Here is a 21,536-nt window from a genome sequence, read left to right as displayed (position 1 = left end):
CAGTCTTATTTAAAAGTTTAGAGTGTCTGACCATTGTTCTGAGGTTCTAATAATTAACATTGACGCTTCAACTCTTTGAAGACTCGTATAGCACTTAATGGAGGTATCCAACTGCATAGGTTATATTGGCTCCCCCAAAGCTCATTGAAAAAATTTGTGAATCCTGGGAAATTAGAACATAATATAAAGGTAGCATGCTAATTTTAAAAAAAGAAATACAGTGCTGTCTTGACTTACAAATTTAATCTGTATTGAAATGGTGTCCGTAAGTCAAAATGTTCGTAAGTCAGAGCACCATTTCCCATAGGAAAGTATTGAAAACGGATTAATCTGTTCTGGCCGAAGAAAAAAATACCCCCAAAGATAAAAAATAAGACACTGTAAGCCCCTGGGGCTGCCAAAAACAAAACAAATCCCAAAATAAACAGAAACATAACCCCATGAGCCCAATTCCACCCTGCAAAAGATTTTTAAAAAGTTTTTAAAAAGCGAAAAGCAGCACCTTACCTCTGCTGCCAAGAAGCCTCCCGGACTCCAGTTGCCGCTGCTGGGCCAGGGCTTCCCTGCCGCCATGGGAGACCATCTGGGGGTCCCCCGCTGCTGCCGATCGCCGCCTTCAGGCTTTCCCGGGGGGTAGACTGGGAAAGCCTGAAGGCGGTGATCGGCGGTGGCGGGGGACCCCCAGGAGGTCTTCCATGGTGACGGGGAAACCCTGGGGGGCCTCCAAAGGTGGCGATGGCAGCGGCGACGGAAGCCTGGGAGTCTGAGCCTCCCCTTTCCTAACCATTGGGGCAAAAGAGCTACAAAGAAGCAGCTTCTTCACCACCAATGGTTAATTTTTTTGAATTTCCCGCCCCTTTTCCTTGCCTTTTTTTTGTTCGTAGATCAAAACTCCGGCCGCAAGTCAAAGCAAAATTTTGCAGCCGGAGCTGTTCGTAAGTCAAATTGTAAGTCAAGTCACTTGATTAGCTGTTTCCTTTTCTCATGCTGCCTTTGGGCTCCCTGCCCTCATTAGTTGTTTAAGCTGTCACATAAAACAGAATTTATAAAATTGTGAGAAAACATATAATTAGATAGGGTGGTCTTCCATGTTACTTATCCATTTTGTTGTGAGCTCCTAGTGGTAAAAATGTTGCCTTAAATCTAGTGAGAACTGATATATCTGTGAAAATTAAGAAGCAAAACAAATTCATTAGGACCCCCGTATCTGTGGGGGATTGGTTCCAAGCCTCCCCACAGATGCTGAAAACCGCTGTAAATAGCATGGTAAAAGAAAAAAATCAGAAAGAAAGTATTTTCACATTTATTATCAGAACTGGGCACTAGAAGGAGCAAGAGACATGTTAGGTATTTTAAAGAAGAACATGCAACTTGGTCTCTGTCTCTGTCTAGTGGCCAGTTCTGGTAAATATATTGTGAAAATATGTATTTCCAGTTGTTTTCTTCTTCTAATACTTTTAAATTGCAGATAAGTGAAACCATAGATGCCAATCCCAGGGGTATAGGGATCCTACTGTAAATGATGATGAGGTATCCTTAAACTAATGTTCTGTTATATCATCACTGAGGGAGAAAGCCAATACTGTGCAAATAGTCCTCCATTTGTGGAACAGATCTTCTACTCTCCTTCCTTTGATATCCCCAAGATCTGCCCTAAATTGTCCACCAGCACTTCGGTTCACATGGAGGAAAATTTTCATTGGTTTCAGGCAGATGGATAACACTGGATTTTCGCTTTGAGCTATTTAAATAGGTTGTAACAATAGCATTACTAATAAAGAAATCAAAGTTCAGCTAAGTGTGAATGGGAAAAATATTAAGTATTAAACATATGCAAACATATTACTGAAAGTAAGACTAATAGGTTGTACTTGAAATAACAGCCTTCACTATACTGTATAATGTATCTTCCTGTTAAATGACCATTTTTTTTCCTTCTGCAGTCTTTTGCTGCCTTGTTCTTATGTCTGTCTCACTGTAACCTTTCTGGAATTTGTAAAGGAAAGAAAAAGCCAGTATTCTGTTAAGATACTGATTTTTCACTGGACACTTTGATGTTAACCCTACTTCCCAATTTGTTGTATATAGGTTGTGGAGAGCACCTTGTACGTACTTTGCTGGCCAGAGAATGCTCATGTGCTTTGCAAAACGAAGATGCTCATCAAGCTCTGCTGGAAACTATGCAAAACAAGTTTATTAGTAAGTATGGAATTTGTCAGCAAAATCTCTAATGCCTTCCTAGATGCTGTAAGCTAACTTCAATCTCCTCTTAGTGCACTTTCTCTGTCTGCCTTGCCACCCTCCCTTTCATTACACTCTATTTTGTTTCACACCTCTCTGATATTGCTTCATGCGGATATATTTAAAAATGTGCACACCTTTCACTTCAAGACTGTGTACTGAATTATATGTTAGTTATTAGTAATTAATGGAGAAAACCTAAATTCTTGTGTAACAGGAACACCTGTTCCACTCTCCTCTTTTAATGCTCATCTGTAAGAATGAAATTTTATTTAAATCTTAGCTATGTACATGCAATCTGAGTAAAGATTCTAGAAATAGCCTCTTAAATCCTTCCAAAGTGGTAGTTGTGTTAGTCTGTTGCAGCAAGACCAGCAGAATTGTGTGGCACCTTTTAAAGGTGTTATGGCCTAAGATTTCATTCAGCACAGTCTACTGGATGAATAGATTCCTAGTCCATAAAGATTTATGCCACAAATAAATTTGGTAGTTCTTGAGGTGCCATAAGATCTTTCCTTGTTTTTGCGTCCAAACATTGTTTTTCCATTGTGTACAAACAATAACACCTTCCCACACACAATCCCCCAGTAACTGGACCGGGGGGGGCATGTTGATTCTGCACATTGGTTGATTGTTTGGTTTTAGAAAACTCTGTAACAGCCAATGTGGTGTAATAGATAGCATGTCAGACTAGGATGTAGCAGACTTGTTCAGATGTTTCCTTGGCTGAGGAAGCTTACCGAGGGTGGCAGTAGTAAAGCATTCATTGAATATCTCACTTACCCAAAACCCTAAAAGGTCTCTGTTACTCAGAAGTGACTTGATGGCACATAACAACAACGACAAACCCTAAAGAGGCTACTGACCTTTTAATGGACCTGGTTTCAGCTCCAAAAGTTTTGCATGCAAATGAACATAGAAGTAGTATGAAAACAATATTTTGTTTTTAGTTTTGCTATAGGTATAAGGAATGATTTATTTATTTATTTATTTATTTATTTATTGGACTTATATACCGCCCCATAGTGCTACAAGCACTCTCCGGGCGGTTTACAATTTTAATTATAAAGGCTACACATTGCCCCCCCAGCAAGCTGGGTACTCATTTTACCGACCTCGGAAGGATGGAAGGCTGAGTCAACCTTGAGCCGGCTACCTGGGATTTGAACCCCAGGTCGTGAGCACAGTTTTAGCTGCAGTACAGCGTTTTAACCACTGCGCCACGAGGCTCTTAATGGCCTTAATATCTTAATGATAGCCACAAAACTAATCTTTAAGGGACAGAAGTATTAAGAACTGTTATGGGAAGTGACATCAGTATTAATATTTTTTTCTGATAAGTTGACAATACAAGGTATGAAAGAGAAATATAGGCTGAAATATTATTGCTTAGCAGTCAGTTGTACTAGAACAGACTCACCAAATCCCCAATAATTCAGAGGGCTGACTGTAGCACGACTACTGTGCTAAGCAACAGGATTTCAGCACTGAAGCATTTTTTAGAGAACTGGAGTGACAATGAGGCGGTGTTGAGGACCATATGCCTCTTTTCATTTATTTATTTTTCTTGACCTGCATATCTGCTTTTTGTTTTTTTGAACCCTGCCTGCTCATCACATCATTATGTGTTTCAAATTACATATGTGTGTACATAGTTGCTGTAATTAGTAAAAGGTCTATAGTAACTCCTTAACAAAGAGTTTTCAGAAAAAAACAGAATTGTATGGATAGTGTTCAAGTGTAGATTGAGAAATTATGGATTTAAAATATGCACATTGAATTACTTCAATTAAATTCTCAGCTTTACACCATGCAATAATGAAGAAGGTCTGGCTCTCCGACTTTGTTATATTCCTGTGAATATTAGATTCTAATTAGACTCTCATTCATTTTATGCTAACATTAGCAAGGGAGGTTGAAGACTTAGCACATTCCACCCTGAGAAATTTTATGTTCTGAATAGAGATGGGGGTATTCATATCCGTATACGAATACGAATATCCCCGCACAGGTGGCGTTAATGAGGGTCCAGCTCCATGGGGTTGGACGGTCCACTCTCCAATCCGCCACAGACGCAGATGGTTCGATTCTCCTAATAGCTCCACAGTGTGCAATCTGCTTGCCACTCTTCCACCTTGCAGCGAGGCTTGTTCTTCCGTCTCCTGCCAGGAGTGGCTAGCCGATCGCGCACTGCGGAGCCATTGGTAGAATTGCACTGTCTGCGTTGGATCAGTGAATGGACTCTCCGGCCCCATGGGGCGGGACCTTCGTTAACACCACCTGTGCGGGGATATTCGCATACGAATACCCGCATCTCTAGTTCTGAACTCTTCTGAAGAAATATACGGTAGCGCCTTTCAGATATTAGAGGTTGGTCTTGTGTTCTGAGTCTCCCAAAAGCTTTCTCAATATGAACCCCAGAGAGCCTTGGAACCTGATGTGGTGTGTGGTGATATGGAGCTTTAAACTAATTTGAATTAAATTATGTTCATTAAACAGGTTTGTGATATCATCATATTTGCATGATATAAGTTGTACGAAGAGGATTTCACCCTTTAATTATGTATGCAAATTAATACAATATAAATTGAAAGAAACTTGGGAGGATTTTTTTCTTTAGAAAGTTTGCTGTCAGATTTTCAGTCACAAAGGCACTGTTCAAGAGAGACAAAGTTAAAGGAGGATGTTACTCCTGTGATAGTGTTCGAATTTGAATTATTTTATCTAAATGTGTTTTTTGGTTGAATTCTCTGCTCCTTGAAATATTGTTGAACTTGTAATTAAAATGATACGTATTTATCATTTTTGGGGAGAGGGGTGGGTGCTATTTCTGAAGGCTGCTGTCTTTACAGAATTTAACTTCTAATCCTTGCGTTATCTTGAGAGACCTTGATCGTAGTGATTACAGTATTTGCAAATGGAAAAGCAGTTTTCAAATAAAATTACAACCCTGAGCTAACCTGAATGAATTCTTCTAATATCTATTTGACAAAATTTTACTGTTTTTTTTCACAGCACCATTTCTTAATAGGTCATTAGTAGCTTTATAGGTACCACACATACCTTTCTCTGCTGATAACTTGTAGGGAACAAATATTGTGTTTCACTCGAAATGTGGAGAGAGAAATTTTTACAGACAGTGTAGTTCCATATTAGTGCTTTTAGAATTATGCCATCAGATCCAAAGAAGCCTGAAACCCTAGCATGTGGTTTGCTAAAAGCTGTCGTTTCTCGGAATCAGAACAGCTAACTTTTTGCAAAAGTGTACCTAAGAGGTTATGCAAAAATACTGGGCATATGCTGAATAGTTCTTTTCTTAGGAACTTTCCTGCTGTTGATTTAAGTGATACAAAAGTTTGCTTCAGCTGTAATGTGTGATGCAGGTTTTCCCTCTCTTATGAAATAACTGTGGATAAAGTAGGTTAATAGCCTTCTCATGACAGTATGACTTGTTCATTTGATCTTTTTTATTTAAAAAGTAGTTATGTTTGTGGTTACATTAAAATGTCTAATATAATAGTACTGGATCCTTCCAGAAATAATAGGTTGGCAAAAAGGGAATTGAAAAGAAAAGTCAGAACAGAAAATGTGTCTTTGTTATATCAGTCTCATAGGCAGCTGAATTTATTCTTTACCACCAGGTTTTGTTTAGTTGTTATTTTGTAGAACCCAAGTTTCCACAGATGCTTAGTCATATATTTTCTTACTCAAAAAGCTGGATTTTTTTTAAAAATACCAGCTGTCAGCCCAATATAGTAGCAGCTGTGCTTTATTACATTTTTATTAGAAGACATTGTAGGTGTCACAAATGATGCTCAGGTAGCAGTAGAATACCTGAAGTCCGATATATAAGAAATTTGTTTTTAATAATAAAGTGGTAAGCACAATAATCTGGTGTGGGATAAAAACTATATTCTCTATTAATCAAGAAATTTTATAACCCAGTTTGGTCAGACTTTACATTATAGTCCCTATTAGCATGTGCTGTGTCTCAGTTCTGTATTAGGACCACACCATTCTGTCTAGGTTTATTGTTTCCAGGACAAAATGTCTTGTAATTTACCTGATTGAAAGGGTACTGTTCCTGGCCACTTCAGTTTTCAAGTCTATTGATGCTGAACAAGGAGGAGTTGAAAGTGTCTATGCAAGTGTTCAAGAGTAAGTTGATCACACATCGAAACAAGATGTGCCTGTAATAGTGTGTGCTGGGAATGCAAAGCTACGAAATAAAATAGAACCCAAGATCTTAGGAATCAGAAATGAAGTGGGAAATGACTGGCTGAATTTTGTGAGGCCAACAGTTGTGAAGTGGGGAGCAGAAATCAATACATGGAGAACTGGGGGGAAATTGTGGACTGCCAGAAAGATGAACAAGTGGCTTCTGGTTGAAGTCAAGTCTGAATTCCTGTGATAAACTAAGATGATTAAACTCAGGCAATTGTACTTCAGATTTTTTTAAAAAAAAGAGCAGTGTGTGCTGCTTATAAACCACCCCATACCACTCTCTAGGCAATTTACACGTTAACTATGCCAGCTATACTTTGCCCGCTCCTCTGCAAAGTGAGCTGGGTACTCATTTTACCAACCTCAGAAGGCTAGAAGGCTGAGCGAACCTTGAGCCAGCTACCTGGTTTTGAACCCCAGGTTGTGAGCACAGTTTTGGCTGCAGAACAGCAGTTTAACCACTGTGCCATGAGACTGATGTATCATGAAAAGCAAGGCTCACTGGAAAAGACTAATGGTTGGTGAAGACAACGACCTAACATGAGGTGGATTGAAGAAACATATTTAAAAGCTGTAGTCTTGAGTTTGGAAGAACTGAAAAGGATTGTTGACAATAAGACCGCTTTGAGATTTTTAATTTATAGGCTTGTCGTAAGTCAGAATCAGCTTTACAACAACATAAGAATGCTATCTGAACAGACTGTGCATAAGTTGGGTGTTTATGTTTCAGATCACTGGAAAGCACTGTAGTTATACAGCATCTCAGGTAAAGGTCTTTGTTCAAATAAAACAGTTACAAGTTGTTTTTCATATTTTTCATCCAGAACTGCTGCAAATACCAAATGAAATCAACCTCTTTCAAAAAGCCAAATAAATAAAAAATAAATAAAATTAAATAAATAAATAAATAAACAAACAAACAAATAAATAAATAAATAAAAATCCTGTTTAACCTGCCTGTTAGTCGATTTCCACAATATGATTTGAAGAGACCAGAATAATTCTTATGTGTATCTCTGAAAGGCCTAGCTGGGTGTAAGTGACAGACAAACCATTTCTAGGAAGAACTATACATGTGTTGATATAAGGAAATGTCCAGATTCACTAAGAATCTTTAGTCAACAATTAATAATAATTTTACAGTGGTGCCCCGCATGACGATGATAATGCATTCCGTTAAAATCGCTGTACAGCAAAATTGTCATGCGAAAATAAGAACCCCATTGGAATGCATTGAAAACCAGTTAATGTGTTCCAGTGGGGGAATACCTGCTTGTGCAGCGAAGATCCTCCATAAGGCGGCCATTTTGCAATCCCTGTCTTGCAGGAATAGGTCCGGAAAGCAGCAGGGAGCCATTTTGTGAACCGCCGATCAGCTGTTTTAAATTGTCGTCTTGCGAACAATCAGTTCGCGAAGCAGGGACCTAATCGTCATTAAATGAAAAAAAAAACCCATAGGAAACATTATTTTGCGTTGGCTGTAGTGATCGCAAAAAAGGCATCGTCAACCAATTTTGTCATTTAACGGGGCAAGCGTCTAGGGGGGCACCACTGTATATACCATAAGCTGAACACTTATTTTAGCTCATTTGAAACAAGCTAGCATATTGGAGAGGGAAGTACCATTGCTAGTCTATCTGAATTCATTCCAGTCTATTCCAGTTCCATTCTTTGCTGATGGCCCCCAACTGTTGCCAATGTAAGAGATCTGGGACAATCCCCCACAGGACTTGTAGAACATTCATATACCCACAACTAGTGCTCTGAAAAAAACACCCCAAAGAGTTTTCCCCCCGATCTATAAACACATTTCATATAGAATAAGGAATTTTAGGACTCTTATCTTTCTTTCAAATTCAGCCAAGTTTATGGGATGCAGGCTTCATAGTAAATGGTTTATCCTGCTTTGCAGGCAGGCAGATTGGTGGGGATGGGGACTAACAATAGAAATATATGTAGACACTTAGAATTGTAGATGAAATGCTTTTAACCTTGAAAGCCACATTCTAAAAATGTTTGCTTTATTTTTGAAGAGCATTCCATGTGATCTTCTATGTGTGTATGCTCACATTATAGGATGGAAGCTTTGTGGAAAGAGGTTGCTTGTCTTTCACCTGGTTTAGATACTTCACCATTTGCCCATGAGCCTGAAGTTGTAGAGCGCAATCTTATGATGAGGTTCTCCCTGCACGCCTGTGGAGTTTGAAAACAGAGAAATTCTTTTAATGATTGCTGTCCTTTTAATGATTGCTGTCCTGCGTTTGAGAGGCCTGTAACCTAGACATCTGTAAATGTGGATGAGGCTTTATTAAGACTTGCCAAAATAGTGCTTATAACTCAGGATGATAGCTGAAAGAGGGAATTTAACACCGCCAGTAAAGCTATAGTAGGCTGACCAAATGGACTTGGAAGAGCAAAAACTGGATCTGCTAGTCATTTCTGATGTCTTGACTCTGATCAACAGCAGAGTGCTGTTTTATCAGAAAACTTTGGATTGCTCCTACTGCCAACAATAGCTGAGCCCAGCAATTGGCATCTGGCTTGACCTGCAATGTTTTGCTATCTGAAGCAAAGGGCAGAAGAGTACACAAAGTATTCATACAGAAGTGGAACTGTGTCCTCCAACAGAATGAAATAACCAACAGCTTCTAATCTATCAGAAACAGTTAACTGTTGAAAATGCAACGGGAAGGCTGTCAGGAAACATCTCTGAGACCAGTTTCCAATGAAGTAGCAGTGTTAGTCTGTCTCAGTGTGTCAGCAAAACAAAGGATAAAAATGCAGCCCTTGAGAGACTAACAGTTTTATTTCAGTGAGAGGTTTCACAGATCAAAATCTATCATCTTAGACACTGACTCCAAATGCATGACCTTTATATTTATACATATCCCCTTGACTAGGTGAGGATACAGGTAATAGACAAAGTGATGATGGTTCATTAATATAGGAGTGAGACTATCAAGTTGTTAATTAAGCAAATTAGCATGTTCTGTTGGAGCAGTAGCTATAGGGCTGGAGATGTTTCTGGGGTAGTGACTTTTGTGTCCTAGCGTCCGTGGCAATTATTTGGATGTGAAATACAATGTTTCTTGTGCATAATTCAAGTGGCTTATTTGCTTATTTGTTTCTTTGCTAATGTTGCTGCTGATGAAGAAAAAACCTAGTCTTTTTTACTCTGATGCAGGAGAGAAAAATCTCCAAATGGTTGATATGTTTTTGGGGGTCTGGGGGTCTCATTCTGTCGAACACCTTTTTCCCCCCTTTTAGGATGAGTACATTTGGAAGTATTAATTACATCCTGAAGATAGATATCTGCCTTCAGACTATTACCTGTGCAATTACTGCATTACTTAAATCTGTATAAGGTGTTCATCTCTGTGGATAAACTAAACCTTTCTACTTGCGCTTACTTTGTAGATACCAGCCAACCAAGTAAGGTTTTTCAGGGGTCAGTTAGTTCCAGTCATACTATGTAGTAGAATTGAGAGCCGTGACTTGGCCATAGTGACACATGACCTAGTTACATCTTGGTTGGATTACTGTAACACACACTACATGGGACTGCCTATGGAAAGTGTTAAGAAAGGGTCCAAAGTGCCTCTGCCAGATTGTTGACTGGGGCTGGTACCAGGGACCATGTAATACCCTTGTTAAAATGGGTCCATTGGTTGCCAGGCCATTTCCGAGCACAATTCAAAGTGCTGGTTTTAACCTATAAAGCCCTAAATGTCTTGGGTGCAATCTATCTAAAAGACCACATCTCCCTCTGTGCGCCTGCCCAGGCCTTTCTCTTGGTCGCAACACCCTCACAGGTGTGTTTGGTGGGCACACAGGAGAGGACCTTCTCTGTTGCTCCCAGACTCTGGAACTCCCTCCCGCAGGAGGCCAGGCTGCCTCCATCTTTGCTATCCTTCCACAAGCATACAAAGACCTTTCTTTTCAGGCGGACTTTCCTTTAAATGACTGGTTGACCAAGGGGCATTTAAAAAAGGTTTATTTTATGTGTTGTTTTACTTGAACTTCTAATATTGCTCTTATTTGTGAGTTGTAATATATTTGTTTAATGCTTTTCCAATATTGTAATAATTTATTATTTAGCTTTTAATTTTTTTTCTTTTAATACTGTCGCTACCTTGGATCCTTTAGGAAAAAATATTTTAGATAAAAATAGAAGTTCCTTGTAGAATGTTCTGCTTTGTGTTGCAACATAATTTGCTTAGTTTTGGGTACTTGGATGGGTAGGTTAGCTTCTTTGTTTCAAACAACAAACATTTTGGGCCATGCTAGGGATCAGTGCTTCAATTATAGCCATATTCTAAGAAGTAATACCTTGACTCTTTCCTTTATGACTCATCTCCAGCTGAATATACTTGGCCTTAACAATGATGAGAAGTCAGCCAATCATTTTTCCTAAAATTGTCACTTGGTCTTCCAAATGTTTATGAATGAATGTTTATGAAACATTACATGATTCTTGAGGTATAAGACCCATCAAGTAATGTATTTTGTCAGCTTTCCATATTGGGACTGTGTAGACATCAGGAAACAGTAGTTCAGGCTGTTGACCTCTAACAATTGATCTCAGAATGTCTTTTATTTCCACAACTGGCTTTCTTCCCCTATCAACAGGGCTTGTTATTTAAAACTCTTCTCAGTGGCCCTGCTCAGTCTAATGGAAACCAAGTTGGGAATGATCCCCTTTTTTCTGAGTTGTTGAAGGAAATGTGAACCAGTTACAAATAAAGTTAAGTGGTTTTGGTTATTGCACAGAACACTTGAAAACCACATCCAAGAGGAAAACAGTTTTTTTTAAAAAAAGAATGCTTACATTTCTTTAATGTATCCTCAGAATAAAGAATACTTTAAAACTGTAAATATAGGACTTAGGGTGTATTTAAGCATGTATGCAAAACCAGGCATCCTTTCCAGCATTATCATGGATGCATAAGTGAATTTTTTAAGAGAGTGGAAAGTCCTTCATCATTTTTCTCCATGAAACTCATTAGGTAGTTTGAAGTCTTTTGATTATGGAATTTTAGAATCCTATAAAAGCCTAGTAAAAAGTACACTTTGTTTTGAGTTGTGACCTAGAAACATGAACACATGCGTTCACATCATTAATGCGGCAAGGAAAAATACTTTTTAGTGGAAGACCAAATTCTTCCAGTGCCTCGTTCCATGTATTGATATGTACAACTCAAAGTCTACATTGTTTTCTATATTCCATCCTTTGTTGCCATCAATTGAACAAGACGAAATTCTGTTGAATTTTTTGAATAATTGTTTTGAAATCCAGTTAGTAAACTGAAGTATATAATTAGTACTAAGGAAGGGTTAGCATGATCCTTCATTCCCCTTGGACATTTGCCATCAATGTAATGCGTTGTGCGAATAAACATATTAGTTGCATAAAAGCCTGGCCATGTGGAAACTTCTGTCTCTTTGATAGTAGATAACATTTAACCAACTCCCGCCCCCATTTTTAAATAAAACATTGTAGCTAGTTCTAATGAATGAAGAATTGCCCAACTTAATTTTTATGCAAATTGTCCAGCTTAATTTGTTGCAAATTTTACCTTAGACTGTGTTGCCATTATAGGTTGCCTTTTACATTAGGGATGGAAGTAGAAGTCATTTTAAAACATTTTCCAACGGAGTCTAGCACGATAGCACTGTTGCTGCAACCTAAACAAATCGGGAACTGTCTGTATTTGGGAGAATTTTGCTATTATCTCCATTGCTTCTTCTGCTCAGTCTAAAAATCTACCATTCCTGTTGACTTAATATAAAAGGAAGGGGTTGCCTGAGTGATCCCCTCTGTGCTGTGATGTGGAAAGTAAGATGCTGAACACGATCTTGACATTTCCCAGAATAATCTTGGTTTTTATCCTTTGACTAAACTACAGAGGCCTGATAAGGAAAAGTGTAGACCCCACCATAAAGTCGAGGGAATAATGTGTTTGATGCCTGCCTTTTGAATTGAAGTGTCATTTTGTACAGCAGGTGTAATGAAGAATGATTAAAATTGCAATGGAACTTGGCAGCTATCAAATGTAGTGTGTAGATATATTTCATATGCTTTGGCTAATTTCCTTTATTAAATAAGTAAAAGGCAGTAGCAATGCTCTTTGGTGGACATGGTTGACCAGTTTTTAAACTAAGCAGTGGATTGTCTCTTCGGCGGTGTTCATTGCCGTGACTGTAAAAAATATACAAAATGTGAAGTATCTTACCGGACATAGTTGTGGTGAGTATGGGGCAAAGTCTAAAACTGCTGCTTCCCTTTTGTGTATAATTTTCCAAATAATAGTGTAGGGTTTAATTTTAAAGTGAGTTGCCTGCATTTTCCCAGTACAGTGCCGAAAATTAATCTGGCTAACATTTTTATTTCTGTTGATACAAATCTATGTTGCAGTTTACTACACAGGATATGTGAGCTAGTTAAATTTATTTATTTATTTATTTATTTATTTAATTTATATGCCGCCCACTCTACCCAAAGGTCTCTGGGCGGCATATAGAAATAGCAGTCTGGCCCCTGTGTGAGGATATACTTTGAGTAAACCTTCATTTATGAAGGTATTACTTGGATGTACTGTACAACTTACAAATGTGTTAGAAATACTTATATTTCAAACTTCAAAGTTTCAAATGTCCTAGTAAAAACTGAGTGATTTTGAAAAATGGAGTGACATGCACTCTTGAGCTGCTGTTCAATTTCCTCATGGTACAGTTGATGTCATTGCTATATTACATTCCTCTCACAATTTATGCTAACAAAATATCTGAATTCAAGAACTTCTGTGCCATTTCACAAATGATGATTCTTCTACACTACTACTGTATTTGCCGGCGTATAAGACGACTGTGCGTATAAGACGATCCCCCAACATTTCCACTCAAAATATAGTTTGTTATATACTCGCTGTATAAGACTACCCCCTCTTCCGCACACCTTCCACACACCAAATAAAAGGTGCTATTGATTGTCACCATTGTACGGCTGCAGCACAACCGCAGTGCCTCCGGCCCACCCCTGCATCTCCCTGTGACCGGCACTGGTGCGCAAGTGCGCATGTGTGAGCTCTGCGTAGACAAGGGGCGGGCCAGAGCGCCGCTGCTTCCCGTTGAGCAGAACGGGCCGGTCACGTCGAAAAAGCTGGCACCCCTGTCCCGCTGCTGATGCTCGGCGCGGTCGCGCTGGATACCGCACGATACTGGGTGGTATGTAGAATGAGGTGGGCAGGCATCGGGAGGCTATTATGGGCACCAGGTGAGCATCGGAAGGCCACTATGGGCAGCTATGTCTATCCCAACTGAAGTGCACCCGGCGTATAAGATGACCCCCCCACTTGGAGGCATGTGTTTCAGGGCAAAAAAGTCTTATACGCCAGTAAATACAGTATTTCCTCTTTGTAGGAAAAAGTGTGTATGATGCATATTCACTATTAGCAAATAATGTTTGCATTTGACTTGTCTCATATATACACAAAATATATTTGCTTGTCACACATCATGTTGCATATATTTTTTCTTTTTGTTAGGAATAACACGTGAAGAGGAAAACATGTGTGACATTGCCTTAATTTGAAAAGCAGGAATGAAATTGAATCTGGGACTCAGAAATGGGCCCAGAAATTTTCTCATCAAATTTGAACTTAATAAAGTGCAGTACCTGCAATAGCCTTTGCATAGTTGAGGTCAAGCGGTGTTGGTTCAAAAAGAACTGGGAACAAAGTGTTCAAACCCAAGTACAACCTATAGCATAAATGAGCTAACAAGTTAGATAGCAGACATATGGTACTTCTGCTATCTTACAATGAATTCTATATGAGAATAATGCACTTTGCATTTGAAATACACAGCCGGAGGTGTCCTGTGCTGTGATGGGTCTTGGGGGCATTTGTTCTTTGGTTCCCCCCCATTTCCTATGGGTCTTGGGGGGTTGTTGCTTTTTGGAGTGTTTTTCCCATTTCCGATGGGTCTTGGGGGGTTGTATGTTTTTTTGTTGCCCCCATTTCCAGTGGGTCTTGGGGGGTTTGGTTGCTTTTGGGGGGGCTTCCCCATTTCCGATGGGTCTTGCATGCTTCTCTTGCTTTTTCCTTTGTTTTCTTTGCATTTGCAATCTGCTCCATTTGTTTTCTGTGCATTTCTAATGGGTCTTGCATGCTTGATTTCTTTTCTCCGCCTCCCTTCGGCCAGAAGGGATTAATCATGTTTCCAATGAGTCTTGCAGTGATGTGGGTTTTTTTGGTGATTTTTTTCCTTCGGCCGGAACGGATTAATTTCATTTCAGTGCATTCCTATGGGAAATGGTGCTTTGACTTACGGCCGTTTCGAGTTACGTCCATCTTCTGGAATGGATTATGGTTGTAAGTAGAGGCACCACTGTAACTCACTATGATCCAGGACAGTAGTAGAGCATCCTACTGCAGGACAGAGCTGTTAAATTAGCAATTTCAAGAACCAGCACATTGGAGCGTTCCACATTTTAAAAAGAGGACATCTGGTAGAACATACCATAGTTGTTAGCTAAGTAGTTAGTTTGAGGAAAGCTATTTCATGTTGCTGAAGGTTGTTACGCATGTAGGATTTTGAATGAGAGCAACTGATCTCTAATGGATGTTCCCTAAAATAAATTTTTAAAAAGTTTAAAAATGACACCAGGGAAATCTGAAAGCTGTGTTGAGAATAGAGTTTGTCTTATTCTCTGTGGGGAATTGATAAGGATACAATACTGGTATAAATTAAAAATGTTGGTATAAGCCTTTGAGAGCAGGAGGCTTTACTTGTATCTTACACAGACAGAATGGAAGAATATTTGGTACCTCTGAACCTTGTCAGTTAAAGTGAGGTGAGCTGATTAGCAATTAGTATAAAATTTGTACAGGTAGATCAGTAATAAAAATTATTCCTCTGTATGCTATGTAGTAATCTTAAAAGATAAAATTACTACTAATTAATGGTTCTCTTGAAATACTACATTTCTAGTGCCTTCAGCCTTTTAGAACAAAATGTATTGACATATCCCTGCTCTTTTCAGTTAAAATATATGCAACACATCAGAAACTGACAGTATCACAACTTAAAAACAGAAACTCAATAGAAACATTCAGAGTAGAGAAAACAACACTTGTACATAATATAACTGTCAATATCATATTAGCTCATATTAGGAAACTTGTGGCACAGTGGTTAAACTGCAGTACTGCAGTCAAGACTCTGCTTGTGACTCACGTTCAATCCAAGGTAGCTGGCTCGGGGTTGACTCAGCCTTCCATCCTTCCAAGGTTGGTAAATTGAGTACCCAGCTCACTTGAATGTGTACGTATGGAGTGTGTAGCCTACACAATTAAGTTGTAAACCACCCAGAGAGTGCTTTAAGCACTATGGGAAAGTAGATAAACACCCCCCCCCCTTTTTTTAGCTCAGTATATATATATATATATATATATATATATATATATATATATATTTTGTAAATCCACATGATTGGCTGTGGCACTGAATCTTGTGGCTATAGTGTGGCTTATCAAATAAAACCATTTCAATAAATTGTGAACACTAGTTCAGGGACCACACTGGCTCTGTCAGTTTCTGCATACATGCTAGCTGCCAGATGTTACCATATCATTGCACAAGTGGAAGGTTCCCAGGTGCTTTTCATGGAGAAGTGATCCTAGATCTTGATTTACTTTTTAAAATTGGTGCCATGATGAGTCAGAATGTAATAATGTGCCTGGTGCCTGCTATTAAGTTTATTTCCAGTTTCCCTGAGAATGCAACTTTGCTACATAAGTCTTTGTTATTATTAATGTATTGACACATCCCTGTAAGAAATAGGTCATGCACTTGTTGCAGTGGCTGTGCTGAGGTTGTGCTACTCTGTGACTGTACAGTGTTGTCCAACATGCAATTCACCTAGAAGTAAATTTCATCCTAGATAATCAATACATGGTGGTAGAGCTGTTGAGTAATGAGAATATCTTATCAAGTTGCATCACTTGCAGCAACAGCTGAGAATCTGAATAAACTTCCTGGATAAACAAGACAGTGGACAATAAAGATTATCGACTAATCTAATTAAATTAACTGTGGGCAGAATCTTGTTTATAATACAAGGCATTAAGCAGAAATTACACAAGTAATGTGTGCAGTCATGCCAGCTGTTCATCTCATGCCTAAGGTGTTCAACTGCTCGTGCACCTGTGAGCAAGGCAGATGGCCGGAAAATGTGAAAACACAATTGTCTTTATGCACATGGTGTTTCTCAATAGGATATTGGTCTGAAAATATATTTTAAACAGTTTTTCATATCAGAACTACTTTTTACATATTTGTAACATTTTAACTATATCATTTGCAGTGGCTATAAACATTGTCTTTGTGCAGAACAAAACACATGAGAAACACATCTGATCTGAGACTTTTTTTAAAAAAAGTCCTAGAAGACTCTCTCTCTCTCTCTCCCCTCTCTCTCAAATTAAAATTAAATTATTGTCTTCCTCAATAGTCTGATATATTGGGTAGTTAAATTTAGTAAATACGGGATCAAAGATGGTTTGGCCTTAACTGACTTGTTGCATTTGAATTTAATTCTGTGGTATAAGATGTTTAGGTCATGTTTAAACCATAAAATGCTTTCCACATTTTAAAATGTGTGATATTAATTTCAAGTCACACAAAAAGGAATGCTTAAATTTTATTTGGCTAATTTAAAAATAATTACAGCTTCTGCTGTAGCACCTTTAAAAAGTATGTTTTGAGTTTTAAAGGAAACATTTGTCAGGCTGTCATCGTCTGCTGCTTTGCCTATTTTTAAATTTTAAATTTTGGTTTTTGAGGGACTCCTCTGCACGAGAGAGACAGTTAACAGACAGCAGGCCATCTTTGTTCAGTAATGGATATAGTAACTCTAGAAATCCCAGTACTGTATGTTATGGCTCGCTGTTTAATTTCAAATAAAACATCATTTTCATATATTTTCTTTACATACATGAAATGAGTGTTTCAAGACTTTGAAAAACGATGGAAATGTTTTGATCCAAGGGTGTATATAGTTGTATGAGAGGGGATCCTCTAGTGCTTAATTAGACCCTTATGTCACTGGATCTACATACGGACATGTAGCTTGATCCACATATGGGAAGCCTGTGTGGTCCTCCCAGGGACAGTAGGGGCCACATGCATTGCCATGGGGCCTGGCACTGTGCATTCCTAACAATCATGCATTTACTCTGTAAGGAAACTTAACAGTGCTTGTGGACCAGTAGAGCAGAGCCACAACAAGTAAGGACGAGGCTTTGTCCTACTCCAGGACTCTTAATTGATACAGATGAATATTAATTGGGGGGGAGAGAGTAAAAAAACCTCATTCTCTGATTCTGACAAACCAGCACAACAGTCTCCTATAGAAGAGCGTGTTAGAAACTGTTCAAAATCATGATAAAAGGAAGAAGACATTCCCCTGTGTCTTTTGAAATAAGAGGAAGATGATGGTTTTTGGGAAGCTAACTTCATATTCTCAAGAAGGAGAATAATATATTTCCCAAACAGTATACGGTAGTAGGAGAATGGTCTCTATATAGTCGTCAAATTAGGAGCTTGTCAGATAGTTATCATACTACTACTGCTACTGATATTGATGCAGTATTTGGGGGGTGGATAATACAACATGAAGAAAAAGATTATTCAGTTAAAAGTCAGGGCTGCTGTGAGTGGCCCCCGCTGCTCCCTCCATGATGAGGCAGTAAATTGTGGTAGAATCAGGACTTCGTTAGGAACAAAGAAAGGTGGAAAGATGATGCATAAACACAAGTTCTTGCAGAGTCAGCACCTGTAGGGTGTCAGGGTGCTGGGGTTCCTTGCAGTACCATGCCCCTCTGGACAATAGCAGAATCTAGTCCAGGGCCACCCTCTGGAGGTTGGCTGCATCTCCAGTCCGTATGCCCCTCTGGCTTGCAGAAGGAAGAAACAGAAATGAATGCCTCTGCAGCCTCAGGCCACGTCAAACTCTCGTTTCCAATGTTGGCCAGGCTCCTCCCTCAAGCCTCTGGCCTTAGTCCCGGAAACAGAGTAGTTCCCGGGCCAGCCAAGAGTTCCTTCACTCCCTGGTTAGCTAACCAGATATGTCCACATGGAGAAAACTGTTCAATTAGGGCAGGCAGGAGCCCCTCCTGGCTTCCCTCCAGTCGAGGGAGTCAGCTGGTGGAAGCAACTGAGGAAGGATGGGAGCTAAGGCCATAATCTCTCCTTCCCAGACCCCTTGCTTAGCCTCTCAGGGTTCGGATGCCACATTATCACCCTTCCCGGGTTGGCAAGGACCTCCGGCTCCCTCCTAGCTCCTCTCCTGGTAACGAGGATTCATTCCTGTCAATGAGGAATTCCAAGGCATCCTGCCAGGTGTCAGCGTGTTCTTCCTCCCCTGAGCTCTCATCTCCCCCTCCTATTTCTAGCCTGGCCAGAGCACCTTCCCCCTCTGAGAGGTGTGCCTGGCCCCTCCTCTTCTCCGTGGGCCCAGGTGTTTGGAATGGGGAGAGCATTTCTCCTGCCGTAGGAGGCTGACCACTCTGCCAGCCAGCTGCAGCTGGCTCACAGCCACCTATACTGTCCCCATCCTCATTGATCAGTTCAGGGAGGAGGCAAGGGAGGCCGTTCTTAATAGTCCTTGCAGGCTCTCAATTATTTATTTTATTATATTGTATATGATATCCCTAATAATGTGGTACTGACAGATTATAGTTTTCCATTTATTGCCAGTACTGCTTAAACACAGGAAAGCAACCTGGGCAATTCACGGGGCTGAATTGTTTTTAAGTTTCATTAAATCCAAAATCACCAGCTGTTGAAACTGGTACAGTTTGCCTTTCAACAAGGGAGGTTTGTGGTACTATGGGGCTTTACACTCACAGGAGCAAACTTTTAGACATAATTTCAGAATACTCTTCTGGCTTTTGACTTCTCAGCTCCAGGGATTCCTGGATGAGATAGATGATCTAGATCCATTTCAGTCTGGCTTCAGGGCAGAGACTCCTTTGATCTCCTTGGTGGATGACCTATGCCGGGAACTGGAAGGGAGCATGTGTCCCTGTTAGTTCTGCTGGATCTCTTAGCAGCTTTCAGTACCATTGACTACTGTGGCATCTTTCTTTGACATCTCTCTGGGATGGGACTTAGAGGCACTGTTTTACAGTGAGTGGTGCTGGGGGACTCCTGTTCATCACTGTGACCTTTGGCCTGTGGTGTCCCTCGTGGATCTGTTTTGTCCCCTATGTTGTTTAATATCTACATGAAACCGATGGCAGAGGTCATCTATCTCACTTTTCCATCTAAACTCAAGGAAGCTGTCCATTTCTAAATCAGTGTCGTGTCAGTAATGGACTGGATAAATAATATTAGGATAAATAGACTGAAACAATCCAGATAAGACAGAGGTGCTCCTGATCAGTCAAAAACCAGAACGAGGAATAGGGTTGCAGCCTATGTTGGATGGGGTTATGCTCCCTCTGAAAACACAGGCATGCAGTTTACGGGCTCTCCTGGATTAATCTCTGAGCCTGGATGCTCGGGTTTCATTGTTTGCCAGTAGTGCCTTTTCATAGTTGAAACTAGTGTGCCAGCTTTGCCCATTTCTTGAGAGGTCTGATCTGGCTATGGTGACACATGTCCTAGTTGCATTTTGGTTGGATTGCTGTAACATACTCTACATGGAGCTGCCTTTAGAAAGTGTTTGGAAACTCCAAAGTGTCCAAAATTCCACAGCCAGGTTGTTAACTGGGGCTGGTACCAGAGAAAATGTAACACATCTGTTATAACATCTCCACTGTCTGCCAATCCATTTTCAGGCACAATTCAGTGTGCTGGTTTTGACTTAAAGAGCCCTAAACGGCTTGGGTCCAAGCTATTTAAAAGACTGCATCTCTGCCTGTGAGCCTGCCTGCGCATTAAGATCATCAGGGGAGGCCTTTCTGTCAGTCCCACCAACCTGGCAGGTGCGATTGGTGGGGATACAGGAGAGGACCTTCTCTGTTGCTCCTCCCAGACTCTGGAACTCCCTCTGACAGGAAGCTAGGCTGGCCCCATCTTTGCTGTCTTTCTGCAGGCAGGCAAAAACCTTTCTCTTCAGGAAGGCTTGTTTTAAATGACTGGTGGTCTGAGTGGGGTTTTAAAATGGACTGTTGTTGTGCTCTGTTTTAAATGTGGTGTAATATTGATCTTAGATACCATTTTAATATAGTACTTGTTTAATCCTTTTAAAATATTTGTATACTTACTGTTTTAGCTTTAAATACTAATTTAATAATGTAAGCTACCTTGGGTTCTTTTAGGGAGAAAGGAGGCATAGAAATTTTTTAAATAAATAAAGCAAATAGTACTTTGCTTTTAGAAGTACTTGTAATAACCAAGCAAGATATTCCATAGAATGTACAAAGTGATACCACAGTTAACTTGCTGTGTAATGCAAAGGTGTGTGTTAGGGACAAGGAAAACAAGAAATTTCCAGTTGTTTGGTTTCTGTATACACATGCAGTGCTATTTTTATGCAGAAAATAAGTACAGCTTCATTTTTTTATTGTAATGTTACTTTGTTCACCCTGTTGATTAAATCTCATTTACTGGATAACTACAACTGGCTATACTATCAAGTTGCATCAAGTTTGAGCTTTTGGTTGCCCTAATAGTTTATAACAACTAACTTGTGTACTGCATTTTCCAACTTTTTTTTTTTGCCAACCTGAACTTATTTCAAAAGAATATAGCAGCAAACTTTTTAAAAATCTGTTTGCTAATTCATTTCCCATATTTCTCATCCTCCTTCTCCTATTTCTACTCAGGTTCACCTTTTCTAGCTAATGAAGATGGTGTTCTTGGAGGAGTGATAGTGCTTCGATCTTGTAAGTGTTCTGCAGAGCCCAGCTCTTCGCAGGATAAGCAGCCCCTTCTAGGTAAGAATGTGAAAAGAAGCCATTGAGGAATAGTTAACCCAAAAGCTAACTGATGGAGATAGTTGCGTAAGCCACAGATTCCAAGTGATCCAAAAATAAAAATAAAAACAAAACCCAAGAAAGAGA

General features: G+C 39.6%; 1 protein-coding gene across 7 annotated transcripts in view; it reads left to right on the top strand.

The window, feature by feature from the left end:
- The window catches only part of TASP1 (taspase 1), a 98,117-nt gene that overhangs the window by 61,748 nt on the left and 14,833 nt on the right, over window positions 1-21,536 (top strand). For 5 of the 7 annotated variants that reach the window (XR_013543409.1, XM_020801256.3, XM_073003354.2 and 2 more), the window contains 2 exons: window positions 2,089-2,199; window positions 21,300-21,410. Coding sequence is in view for 6 of the 7 variants with exons in the window: in XM_020801256.3 (XP_020656915.1) it covers window positions 2,089-2,199; window positions 21,300-21,410 (222 nt within the window). In the remaining variant the exon portion in view is untranslated. The remainder of the gene's footprint in view (window positions 1-2,088; window positions 2,200-21,299; window positions 21,411-21,536) is intronic. The other 2 variants (XM_073003376.2, XM_020801259.3) reach the window with 1 other exon arrangement.

This window comes from Pogona vitticeps, chromosome 1 (genome assembly GCF_051106095.1).
Source record: "Pogona vitticeps strain Pit_001003342236 chromosome 1, PviZW2.1, whole genome shotgun sequence".
In the NCBI taxonomy this organism is placed as follows: Eukaryota; Metazoa; Chordata; class Lepidosauria; order Squamata; family Agamidae; genus Pogona; species Pogona vitticeps.
The sequence above is the reverse complement of the archived record's forward strand: the minus strand, read 5'-3'. Positions and strand labels throughout refer to the sequence as shown.